Consider the following 13,517-nt stretch of genomic DNA (forward strand, 5'->3'; position numbering starts at 1 on the left):
ATATTATTGTCTTGCCTTTACATCTGTTACTCACATTGACTTATAAACTCATTCTATTTGTTTAATTGAATTGCAAGTAACCCACAGACTTAGAGGGCTCAGAGTGTTAGGAGTTCGGTCATCTCTTTTTCCTAGATATTTCACTATTTGTTTAAATTCAAACTAACATATATTTTATTTCGGACTACAGGTTGTATGCTCGGATTTCCATGTTGGTTTAACTGGCTAAATGTTTTCTGTATGACGAATTTTAAAATACTTAAAGGTTAGTTTTCCCTTAAACGTTTTGATGTAGCCTCCAGACTTAGTCTTAACATCTAGGCCAGATAGGGGGTGTTACATGTCCAACTTTTAATACTGCTAAAATTATTTTATTAAATTCATATTCATTACAATGATTTTTTTGTTACATTGCTACTAAGTGAATATTTTTATTGCTATTTCAAAATGACATACCAACAAAATTTAACAGTATTAACATTTGAACTTGAATTTTAAATTTAAAAAATAAAAAAACTAAATGAATTTGAATTTTGTAAAAAGTATAGGTACCTATTACATATTTTAACCCAAAATTTATCAAATAAGCATCCAAAATGATGGGAAATGTGTCCAAAACAACATGATTATATATTTGTTTCAAGTTTAATTTCAAGTTAAAACTCTCAATCAACTTTCCTAAAAAATAAAACGAGGTTCAATCTCCTATGAAAAATTCATATCCCTTGAATAGTGATTATATATTTGTTTCCATTGCTAATCTACTGTATACAAAATTAAAAGACAAGGACCCATTTGAAAATCATTGCTATTTGTGTGGTTTCAAACATAACAGCTTTGTAATTTTATTCCCAGAATTACACATTTTATACATTTGCACTGAAAAAAAAAAGAGTTTTTTTTCTTCTTCAAAAAGCTAGAAATTGCAGAAATGAATATCTTGTTAATACCAAGTTTTCTAAATCTTTCAATAGCCATCTCCAGCATCATCGACAACCACCCTCAAGTATCGGCTCTAATCGTAAGCGTTGGTATTTGGCCGTTATCGCTAAAATCGATCTTATTTAACCTCAAACAGCACAAAACTTGCTCCGGCAGCTCTTCTTGTTTTTGTGCCTGATAAAGAAAAAACATGTTACGAGTTCGGGTTGGGATTATAGACGGTAAGTCTACGAGCAACCAGATTTGTGTCTTACCTGGATGGTTAAACCGAGATCAAGTATTCCGTTCTTCAAACGATCTCTGAATGACTCGAGTCCTTTCCTTGATATGTAACTGAAGCGATGAATGTCTAAATCGATCTCGAAGTAATCAGACCCCTGCATGAGAAATAGAATGAACGAATTCAGTGCATGGTGTATGCATTTAAATTCAGTGACGAAACTAAATGAAATCAATCGAGCAGAGTTCGAGTTTGCGAGCATGCTTCAAGAATCAACATGAAGAAACCGAAACTGGTTGGAACAATGTCATGGAATGTTATTGGATCATACAGCCTGCACTAAAGGAGCATTTCGTCCAAGTCCGGTCATAGGATGAAAAATTCGGACTAAAGAACGAAGTTGAAGCATAAGATATACCTGATAAAATTCGTGCTGAGGGCGCGAGAGAACCGGCTTTTCGTTATAAGCATTTACGAGTTTCTTTTCGGTAGCATTCAGATTGAGATCATCAGGATTAACCAACCCAGCCATGATCTTTAGCCTTTCTCGGAACGGAACGGTGGTCTCTTTCGTGAATCCTTTAATCTTCTCCATCTCGTCATCGACAAATTTCTGGAATAAAAGCAGTAACATCCTCAAGTTCCGTACGGGGAGTGTTATAAAATCGATTAAAGATGATGGAATCTTATAATGTTTACCTTGATGCTCTCTTGATATTGCTCGGAGATGACGGTTTCGATATTCTCGGAAGCTTTGAAATAAAGAACAAGACTCATTCCTTCACCATCAGCGTCACCGAGGAACATTGCAGCGGGATAAGTAGGCAACTGCAACAGGTGACATGACACTAGACGATAGCAAGATCCGATGTAATGAATTAAACCGAGCATTTTTCTATCGGTATGTCGAGAACTTACTTGAATATTAACAATTAGAAGAGGAGGGATTTTCTCATTGAGTTTTCCATTAGGAAGCTCGACATGTTGTGCGATGTGATGTATCTTTCTCGGGCAGATAAATAAGTCGACGCCTATCGGAGTATATGGAGAGAAAATCGGAGCAGGGCACTTTTGTTTATCTCTGTATATGACCAAACAATTCAATGAATAACATCGTCGGAAAATATCAGCGGTTAAAGGAGGAATCGGTAGCATACTTGAAATAAGTCTCGCCTCGGAGTTTAAACGTCGAGGGCGGAATCTCAGACCAATATCCTTGATTTAGTCTATCATCTTTGTTACACGGAATTATAGATCCAGCTTTGGGACGAAATAAAAGCCGTTTGGTTGAATCTACATTATACATATACAAAAACTAGGATTATCGGAAAGTACCATCGGCGAAATTTCATTCGGAAAAACGAAATAACTTACGTTCATCGAAACTGTCTTCCGCATCACATGACCCTTGCTTAACGGAAAGCCTATAAAATGATAACTTTTTCTCGTATCGTACGCTTTTCTTTTCCAAATCACTACGCCTATCCTCTTTGGAACCTTTAAAGCTTCCTCCGTTAGGATGATCGACTTTTAAAAAACTTTCACGGTATTCTTCGTATTTGCACTTGCCATCCACAAAGCACGACGAACTTTCGTATTGAATCACCTTACCACTTGACGGAATACCATCTAGCATATAAGGACATGAGTACGTGAATATGACTCGAGAAAAAGAAAATGAGGTTCAATGTTTGGTTACCTCCGTGAATGCTAATGAAGTCATCATCGGAATCGTCTTCCAGCATACTACACGAATCGAACCAAGCATCGTCTTGGCAGCAGCCTGTTACGGAAAAAAACTTAAATTCAGTTGATTCATGTAATCATTCATCTTTACATAAAAAAATATTAGATTTTACCGTTTGATTTGGCATCGAATTGGCTACGATGCCATTGCATTTGGGTGACATGATATGTTGAGTTTGAAACCTCAGATATTCTACGAGTGAGGGTTGCACCCTTCTCGAAATCCATATGCATGTATCCGCCAACCGTGATGTCTGTTACACGGGCATTACTATTCCTTTTCATCGGTCCATCCGTTAGGGCACTGGAAACCTTTCGATGGGATTTCCGAGACCGACGACGGTGCCTTCTTTGTGCTACGATTCTTTTAGCGGGTGTTGACGCACAACTCCCCATTATGACTACTTACTTAGCTCAGCCCTATAGGTGAACACACACACACACATATATATAACCATTATAATAAAGAAAACCCAGAAAATATAAGTAAAAATACCCCCAAAAAAGAGATTAAAATTAATAATAAAAAAAAGCATACCTTGAGGAGAAAGAAACCAAAAAAATTAATTAAAGAAAATGAAGCCTTATGCTTTGCAGCAATGAAGGATCTCAAAATCTCTCCTTCTCTCTAAGATTCTTCGCAGAGAAAAGAAGAGAAGAAAAAAGAAGAAGAAGCAAATATGTCAACGCATATGGGTCGGGTCGGAATTTTTATAAGTTGGAATTTTGGATTTGTCGATTTTATTTTTTTTTGGGTCTCCTTGAATTTAGCTTTCTTTTTCTTTTATTTTTGGGTTGCTATGTAATAAAAGATATTTTAGCTGGAATTTTTTTTAAATATCTTTGTCTCTTTTCTTTTTTCTGTTCCTCGTAATTTTAGATTGTTAATGTTGTCTGAAAACGACAGTCACTTTTTTTTGGGTAAATATTTTGTTTGTTTCGATTTCCCTTTTCATTTTCCAAAAAAGTATAAATTTTTTAGTAGGTTTCAGTTGTTTTATAGTAAGTATTATTTGAATTTTAACTAAAATTATGTTTTATTATAATTTAATTTGTAGATTTAGTATAAATGATGAGTATCTAATTCTTTGTATACGTATATTACGATGGAAAATTTTGCTTCACAAAAATTGTTTGTTTATTTGAATTAAATTATTAACTAAGTATGAGTTTTAAAAAAAATGTAGAATTTTTTTAAAAAAAAACTAAAGATTAGTTCAAAAATCACAACTCGGTCAAATCTTTCGCATAAATAATGTGCTAAAACTTATTAATGATGATGACATGAAGACAATGATAGCAACACATTGCTCAATTGGGAATGTTGAAGCGAGGTTACATTCCTAGTTGGGTGCTATTGAACTAGGAGTACAAGGTTGTTAATCTTGCATGTTCATCTAGACTTGTTCATATTTCCTTATTAGTGGGTCAATATTACACCAAAAATGATTTTTCGCGAAATTTCAAAAATATAATGAAAAGATAGTTATTGAGTTTTTATGACATTTTTTTAATGAAAAGTAATGAAAAATTTTTGTGACACTTAAAAACTTCAAAAAAGTGATCTTTTGTGACAATTTAAATGTCACGAAAAGTCAAAAGTCTCACAAAAAGTGTTATATTATGTTACTTTTATAAGCATTATGTTCGACGAATTAAAACGTCACAAAAAGTTTATTTATTTGGTGATGTTTAAAAATGTCATAAAAAGTTAGACAAAAAAAATTCAAAAATAAGTAATCATGTTTTCAAGTATAAAACAAGAAAGAAAAATAAAATAAAGGAAACCACACATGCAACATTGAATATACTAAATATTTCAAACTGCTTTTATGAAACAAAAATAAAATAAAAAGGTTTGAGTAATTAGATTTAAATTACAAATGCTATAACTTGTTAGCATGTCTAATAGAGCCATTAGGTCCTCTTGTCTTGGTTTTATTGGTTCAAGGAAACGAGAGATCTACAATATGGGAAATTCTTATTGCAAACCAGAGATGGGAACAATGTGGTGGAAAAAGCAGTGAAAGAAGTAAATCTTTATTTTGATAGTTTTAGGAAGATTATTTTGAAAGACATTTTTTATGTACCTAATTTTCAAAGAAATTTAATTTCTGTTGCATGTTTATTTCATACATTTAGCAGAAAGCGTTCTCTTATTTTTTTTGGATGGATGAAAAATAATCTCTACTCTATCAAACCAAAGATGTACTCACTACTTGAAATTGAACTAGTGAAAAAGAAACTTAAAACTTCTCATCCTGATGAATTGTACCTCTAGCATTTAAGACTTAGTCATATTAACTAAGATAAAATCACTAGACTTGTGAAAGATAAAACTTTAAGTTCACTTCAAGGGATTCATCTTCCACAATGTAAATCTTTCTTGGAAGGTAATGACCAATAGACTTTTTAATATGAAAGGTACAAGGGTCACTCAACTCCTAGAACTTTTGTACATTAATGCATGCAGTCTCATGAACATTAATGAGCATGAAGTTTATGATTATTACTTAACCTTCATAGATTGTTATCTTAGATTTGGATATGTTTACCTAATACATTGTAACGACCCGATTTCCAGTGGTATTGAAAATTGTGGTTTCAGGACCTCCTTTTTGAAAACCGAGTTCGTAAATATTAAATAAAGATATTTACGAAGTTAATATATTGATAAATTGAAATTTAGATAATTAAATTAGTTGAAATTATAGTTAACTAAGGCCTAGGGACTAAATTATAAAAGTTTAATCGCTATAGATTTTTAATTAGGAAATAACTTGGGGACTTAAATTGCAATTAGCCAAAGGTCTAATATTGTAATTAGACCCTTAGAAATAAGATATAATGGACAGTAATAATGGTTGTTGATAAATTAAGTAAACGAATGTTAATTAAGATTAAAACATAGTTAATTAAACTAATTAAAACTTAATCTAAGTATATATATGTAAAATAAATGGAAGGAGAGATGAAATATAGTATTCTCCAACCGGCCAAGCAAATAAAAAAGAAAGGAGGATGCCATTTTTAAGGGTTTCAAGCTTTTGGCCTTTAATTCAAGGAAGTCCTTAACCATTTTTCTTTGATTTTTATGGAAATTGAATCATGGGAGCTTGATCTAGCTAACTCATATACTAATTTGTAAAACAATTAAAGTTTTAAGAAGTTTTCATTGTTGATATCTTGAAGAATTAGGTGTGAAATTGATAGAAATTAAGCTTAGTTTAAGAAAACGACTAAATTGTAAAGCTTAATTGTTGATTTCGTACATTAGGGACCAAATTAAATAAAATGAAAGATTGTTATGAAATTTCAGTAAGGATGGTAAATAGTAGGTCCTTAATGAGTATATGTGAAATCGAGTTTTAATCTAAAGCTCTAGATCAAATGTTATGTTGTCCCAAGTTTAGGGACTAAATTGAAAAAATTGTAAAATATGCTTGATATTGTATTTGATTGTGATCTTAATGGAAATTGATGGTATTATATGTTTTTTTGATTATATTTAGCTAAATTCGACGTAGAACCATCAAGAGGGAAGGAAAAATCGAAAGTTATTGATGAGTAACTTGGAAATTCGGTTTGTATTTCTATGGTTCAGGATCAATTTAATTACTGCAAATTCTTGTCATTTTGCATTAAATAATTTTAAGGTGAGTTATTATTAGTGTCGAAACCATATTTTTGAAAACAGGGTCGACTTTGGTTTTGGAAACGAAAACAAAAAAATGGGAGTCGCCACCAATCCTTTTTGATGAGGTGTGATCGAGTCACCTTAAATTAATCATTTTAATAAAAGTTAAGATTTACTAAAACGATAATTTTTGGTCTACGAAAATCAAAAAATGAGTTCGGGAGTCAGTACGCACGAGGAAGGATTAGCACCCTCGATACGCCCAAAAATTGGTACCTAGTTGATTAATTAATGTCTTAGTGTCGAAAATTGAAAACTTGAAAGACTTTGAAATACTATCCCTCTTTTGTAAAAAACGCTCAAATGTTAAAGACCTTCTCGTCTCAAATTGATGAAATGTCACATCCAGTAAGTTAGGACACGACATCTTGAACTTTTGAAGATGAGCTTGCCTTTTTATTTAAAATTCGTGTATTTTACCCTTTTTTAAAAGGATATTCGGTTAGTTAGGGTAAACGAGGAAAATTGAAACCCAGTAAGTTAGGGCACGTTTCCTCGAATTTCCAAACACCGAATATTGCCTTTACTTGTGAAAAATCTTATTTCAAGCTAACAAAATGTCATACCCGGTAAGTTAGGGCACAACACCTCGTATTTCCGAGAATAAGCATTTTTTCAAAACTCGTATTGCGATTTAAAAGAATATTTTGTTATTTAGGTTAAATGAGAAAAATCGAAACCCAGTAAGTTAGGGCACGATTTTCTTGAAATCCCAAATACGGATTATCATTTTTTATGAAAAAGTCATTTTCGCCGAGAAAAGGTTAATACAACATAAGTTTGTAATAATAAGATAAATAAGGCATAAACGAATATAAATTTCGATATTGACAGGCATGACAGAAGGAGCATACAGGCGAATGTGAATGATAACGATGGTAAGAGCATAAATAAAATAAATGAGTAAAACGAATAAAAGGGAAATAATGAATAAGCTAAAAAATATTTGAAATTAAAAAGAGTTAGCAGCAGATAAATAAAAATCATGTAAAACTATTTAAAAAATGATAGTACAGTAAGAATAATGATAATAATATTAATAGTAATAACACAAGTAATAAATATTTTAAAGTTTGGAATGATATATGAAAATGTATATATGTATGTGTATATATAAATAAATAACGTGTAATGTGAGTGATGAATAAAAATAAATGAGTGTATTTGAAGAGTAATAGATAAAAATAGTATAGTAATGATAATATGATAGTAATAATAACAATATAGTAATAGTAGTAGTAATAGTGATAGTAATAAAAATAATAGTAATAAAGATAGTTCTAATAATAATAATAATAATAATAATAATTAAAATAATCATAATATAAAATTTGAAAAAAAAATATATATATAAAATATACATAAGTAAATAAATAATGAAATACAAATAATAATAAAAATAAACAAACCAAAGATTAAAAAAGATAATTAGATAGAGAAACATATAAAACAAAAAAGGTTAAAAATTGAAAATAAAATAAAACAAATAAAATAATGGTAATAATAATAAATGGTAAAACATAATAATAATAATATGAATAATAATAACGATAATAAATAATAGCAAGAATAATAATAGTAATGATAATAGAAGATAATAATAGTACTATAATAAATAATAATAGATTAAATTAATTAATTTAATTAAAATTTTGAAATAACAAAAAAAGGACTAAATTGAACCTAAAATGAAAGTTTGGGGCCAATTCAGAATAAAACAAGAGTAAAAGGGCCAATTTGAACGCACGAATAATAAGGAGGGACTAAAGGAGAAATTATCCCCTCCCTCCTAAACGTAGTGTTTTACACGGGACCAAAATGAAGAAAAAAACAATATTACAGGGTAAAATTAAAAATAACGAAAGACTTAATCGTAAAATTGTAAAAAAGAGGAAGGGCTAAATGCGCAAATAGCCCCTTTTCCAAAAACACGCGGATCCTAGGGGGGTCGGGTCGGATTCGGGTCGGCCAAAGCAAAACGACGCCGTTTTGGGGTTTAAGGACCCCAGCCAAAACGACGTCGTTTTGGCCCTCTATTTAAGCAAAATTTCCCCCAAAAAAATTCATTTCAACACCTCTTTTTTTAAAAAAACTTCTCCCTCTCCCTTTTCTCTGAAGCCTCTCTTCCTTCGTCCAAACTCCGGCGAGCCACCGCCGTGGGCTCCGTCGCCGGCGACCGCCGTTCACTGTGGTCGGAGTAAAAAAATGCTCACTTTTAGGCGATCCAAAACAGGTACGGTCTCCCTCCCTTTTTTTTATGTATTTTTATATATATATGTAACCGAAAATCAAAAAATGAAATCTTTATATCTATGTATAGTTTCGACGAATGAAAATAAAAGGAAAAAAAATGGAACCTTGGTACGTTTGAGTCTGCTTTTTTCTTCAATGCTTATTGTTTTTCTTTTAAAATTGTCTAATGCTTGTATTTTTAAAATTGCCGAATCTACAAACTGATTTTTGCTTGGCTTTTTAAAGCCATTTTACATGATTTTTTATTATTATTTGTCTCTTCTCTATTTAATTTGCAGGTGCAAGTGGAGGCAAACTTGGGTGGTGGTGATGCGACCGTGGCAGTGGGGTAGGTGGTGTTGCAGGTGGTGACAGAGGGCAGTTGGCCATAGGGGTGGCGGCTAGCTAGTTTTTTAGGGTTTTTTTATAAAGTATTGGGCTAGGGTTAGTGATTTAATTTTGGGTTTGTTGGGATAGGTTGAAATTGGGCCGGGCAATTTGGGCTTTCTACAATTAGTTATTTGAATTGAATTGCTATCGTTGAGATTGAATATCGAGACAAGGACTAAATTGAATAGAATAGAAAGTTTCATGATTTTCTTGATATGTGATAATTGGTATGACATTGGGTTGAAGCATGTTATAAATGTTATGATATTGTGAAATGTTGATGCATTGAGAATATTGGAATGTAAATTGACTTGCATAATGAATCGGAAATTAGTTATCCTTTAGCTGTTCAAACCAAGTCAGATATAGTTGGCATGCCATAGGGTCAAGATATTGATTGAAAACCATTTTTGTCGAGCAACCTGGGTTGGTAGTATGTACATGTTAGCGTCACCTTTGTCGGGCAACCTGGGGTGATGAATTCGTGTATCCATTCTGAGTCCGTGTCTGGTTAATAGGGTTAAAAATTTATGAAATGACTAAATGATATATGAAATGAAATGTTATTGAATTGTGTAATACGATAGCATGTGAAAGATTGTGTGAAAAGAATTTAAAACGAGCCCTAGGGGTCGACTGAATATGATTGAGCTAATAAGCTTGTAATGATTGAAATGATCAAATGAAAATTTAGTATAAATACATGTATACATCTTGGTGATTGTATATGATTATGAAACGTATGTTAGGTGTTTGTGTAAACAATGGAAATATGAAACGGATTTGTGCAAATTAAGTAGTATTGTAAATTTTGGTAAGAATATACATATGAATTGGTTTTAATTTTGGACATATACATGTTGATATGAAAAATGAAAGTATTTTGGCATGAATTGACTTAAATTATGGAAATACCACTGAGCATTTTCACTTAGTGTATGATTTTTTTTCTCCGTGCCCAGGTATAGTACATTCCAAAAGTTCCAGCAGTAGATCCAACATCCAGGAAGTGATCCTCAACTCAACAAAGTTTGTATAATCCTATTTTGTTGTGTATGGCATGTACTTAAGTTGAGCCGATTTTCGATTAATATGTGAGTTGTGAACTTTTGGTTTGGAATTGGTATTTTGAAAGTGGCTATATGTTGGCTTATTGCAACTTAGGTTGTCACAATATTTTCTAATTCATAAGTTGTAGTATGTTATAAGTGTATATGGTAATGTATGTATATATAGGTATACTTATGCTAAGTAGTTTAGTGGTTAGCATGATGAAATTGTTTAAGTTTTGAATGAAAATAATGGAATGAATAGAATGTATATATGTATAAATGGTATTATGGTTAAAATTGAACCCATTGGATGTGTATGTTTGGTTGAATATATGTTAGGGAAGGGAAATTGGTTGGTTTGATGTTGTAGGTTGGTGTCAAATTGGTACCATTTAAAAACAATATTTAACATTGCGACATTAAACGATTATTGTCGCAACAAGATCAAGTAACCATGTCACAGCGCGACGTCGAACATTGGTTGTTGTGACGAAGCCAAGTTAGTATGTTGCGTCACGATGAAGAACCCTTGAAGTTATGACATCAACCTGGAATTTTGAAAATATTACAGTTTAGTCTTAATTCAACCTAATGTTAATAATAAAACTTTCGTAGGCTTGTGTAAGAACCAGAAATGAAAGTAAACCGTATCTAATGCTTATATTGTTGGGAAATATGCCCATATTGTAGTAAACATGTAACTATTTTCTATGTATTTGAACGATGAATAAATAAATTTCATATTTCATGTTATGTCTTTTGTATTTATGTCTTTCATATTTTACATGCATAGCAAAATTGTGAAAAACAAATATTAACTCATTGATTGTCTAATTCAAACTGACGATAAGTGGCATTGTAAGAACGTTTACATTGTGAGAAAGATAACTTATTTCAGTAGATAATCTAAAATAGCCCATAATCCCGTAAAAAAATCAAAGTGAACATTTGATTCAAATACTGAGAAGGATTATTACGTCGTCTACAATTCCAATTGAGGAGATGGCTAGTCTTGGCTATTGGAGCAGTGGACTCCATGGGTAGAGACATAGATGTATTCATTGGCAGAATGATAAATTGAACTGGACCCAAGATGAATTAATTCTAAATTAATTCACTTGTGACATTCATGGTGTGATTTACCTAAATCCTGAGTTAGACACCAACCATGCGTATGTAAGTCATATGCTTCGATATAAGTGGAGGCTTATGCTCCAAAGATGATTGAGTTGATAGTCGGTATGTTGGGTACATGACTTGTGTATAGCATGACTTTACTAGAACAGTGGAATTCATAGCTCAATTAAAGAGTTAATGATATCTTCTCATTGGCATTGTATGGATTGATAAATATGGAACGTGACCACGAGTTGCTTGTTCTCAAACGAGCAACTTATCACAGTCATTTGTTGACAGTGATCATATTAATCATTAAGAAAAGACAATGGTGACAATGAGATAAAATAGTTGGACAGTCATGTATTGAGTGAACAAATTTAACTCAAAGGAATCAAAGATATCATATGAGGGTAACACACACATGATGAGGTCATTGGACAAAACAGTTGGATTTATTGCTTTCGCAAAGAGTATATAATAAGGAGTTTTCAATCATGGTACTTCTTGTGGACTGACTTCATGATTAAGTAATTGTGAATTATTGAAACGATGCTTCTGAACATCATTGCAATCACTAGAGCCTAATTGTATATGTCTGATTGGTCTTTCCGCTAGCTTAATAAAAGCTTGATCGGACTCCATTTGAATCAAAAGGAAATTCTACGACTTTGGGAATAATTTAATTGAGTTGATTTATTCGATGTGGAATTAAATTAGGTGGTCGTGAGAATTGCTCAACTAGAAAATTTGATTAAAAATTTTCTTAAAAAATTAATTAAAAAAATTTAGTGATTTTTGGGAAAATTAATTTTGATCAAGTAAAATTCAATTAATTAAAATTAATATAATATTTTTGGAAATTAAATTTCAAGTTAGACAATTGGCCCATTCGGTAATTGAACTTGGAAATTGGACCTAAGATAGAAAGTTGGGCCAGTGAACCAAAAACCAAGACCAGATCCAAAAACTGGTCAAACTAGGTCTGGTATGTGAAGTCAGGTCGACAGTCCAACCGGTGGTTGGACCGGACCGATCGGGCCGTCACTAGGTTCGGACCGAATTGGCAATGTCACATCCCAAAAATTGGGTTAGTAGAATTGGGTATTAGATTGTGGGCTCGAGAGAAAAATTGAGTTTAATATCATAGAAATTAAAATAGGATAAAATTATTAATTAAATAATAATAGTAATAATAAAATATTAGAATAATTACTGGGTCAAGAATTGGGTGTTGAAAATTTGGATTAGGTGGTCGATTATTAAATAGCTTTAAACATATTTTAAAAATAAAATCGGGTTTGAAAACAATTGACGAAAAATGTGTTTTAATTAAACTAAGGACTGATTTGTAAAACAAAGGAAAACTGAGAGTTTTTAAAAGGTAATTTCTCTTTAAATTTTTTTAAAAAAAAATTGCTCATCTTTTCCCTCTTTAACACCCCCACGTCCCATTCACCCCCGTTTAGTTTCACATTCAAAAAAATTTCCAAATCCAAAAATGATATTTTCTCTCAAAATTAACTCATCTTTGGTGATTTCCTAGCTATCCGAATACCTCAACACCTTCCAATTTTAAGAAAAAAAAATCGTTAAATCCTCATCAAGTTCATCATTATTCTTTTCATGTTCAACTTCGAATTAGCTCCACAACTTTTTGTTTTCTTCAACTTGAGGTAATGTCTTGACTTATTATGATTAGATTAAGGTTGATGTTTTTTTAATTCGAAATTTAATCGAGTGTGTAAATAGTTTTTAAGATTTAAAGCTTTTTAATTATAATTTAGTTCAACATGGTCAAATCCAAAATAATGAGTAAATATACTATTTTTGATTGATTTCCAATCTATTTTTAACTAAATAGAACGTATTTGAACTCAATTTGATAGATTGGTAATGAATTTTATTGAATTTCAAATTTTCCCTTCTATGTGTTCATATAAGCTTGATTTTTCCTAAAACTTTAAATTCATAAGATTAGGTAGAATTAAAGGTTTAAAAGTGAAATTAGATGATATTTAGGAATATTATAATTGAAATTAAGGCTTAGAGATAAAGTTAAGTGGTTAACCACCTATTTCGACAAAACTAGTTAAATTTTCAGTATGAGAAAAATGAGCTT

The 13,517-nt window shown here is 31.6% G+C and overlaps 1 protein-coding gene across 1 annotated transcript; it reads right to left on the minus strand.

Annotated features, from left to right (window-relative positions):
- Positions 1-789: 789 nt before the first annotated feature.
- On the minus strand, positions 790-3,719 carry LOC107890191 (uncharacterized). The gene is made up of 10 exons (XM_016814688.2): positions 3,447-3,719; positions 3,022-3,328; positions 2,862-2,945; positions 2,537-2,791; positions 2,320-2,455; positions 2,081-2,243; positions 1,862-1,990; positions 1,581-1,775; positions 1,197-1,319; positions 790-1,116 (listed from the first exon to the last, which is right to left on the minus strand). The coding sequence occupies exons 2-10, from the start codon at positions 3,302-3,304 to the stop codon at positions 1,003-1,005; spliced, it is 1,482 nt and encodes a 493-aa protein (XP_016670177.1). The 5' UTR covers positions 3,305-3,328; positions 3,447-3,719; the 3' UTR covers positions 790-1,002.
- Between the last annotated feature and the right edge of the window lie 9,798 nt (positions 3,720-13,517).

This window comes from Gossypium hirsutum, chromosome A09 (assembly GCF_007990345.1).
Source record: "Gossypium hirsutum isolate 1008001.06 chromosome A09, Gossypium_hirsutum_v2.1, whole genome shotgun sequence".
NCBI classification, from domain to species: Eukaryota; Viridiplantae; Streptophyta; class Magnoliopsida; order Malvales; family Malvaceae; genus Gossypium; species Gossypium hirsutum.

Excerpts from the sequence above, each read along its gene's own strand:
- LOC107890191 (XM_016814688.2), bottom strand. The coding sequence starts at position 3,304 with ATGGGGAGTTGTGCGTCAACACCCGCTAAAAGAATCGTAGCACAAAGA. Across the intron at positions 2,456-2,536 it reads GGAAGACAGTTTCGATGAAC|ATTCAACCAAACGGCTTTTA; the intron begins GTAAGTTATTTC and ends TGTATAATGTAG. Across the intron at positions 1,991-2,080 it reads TTCTAATTGTTAATATTCAA|TTGCCTACTTATCCCGCTGC; the intron begins GTAAGTTCTCGA and ends CACCTGTTGCAG.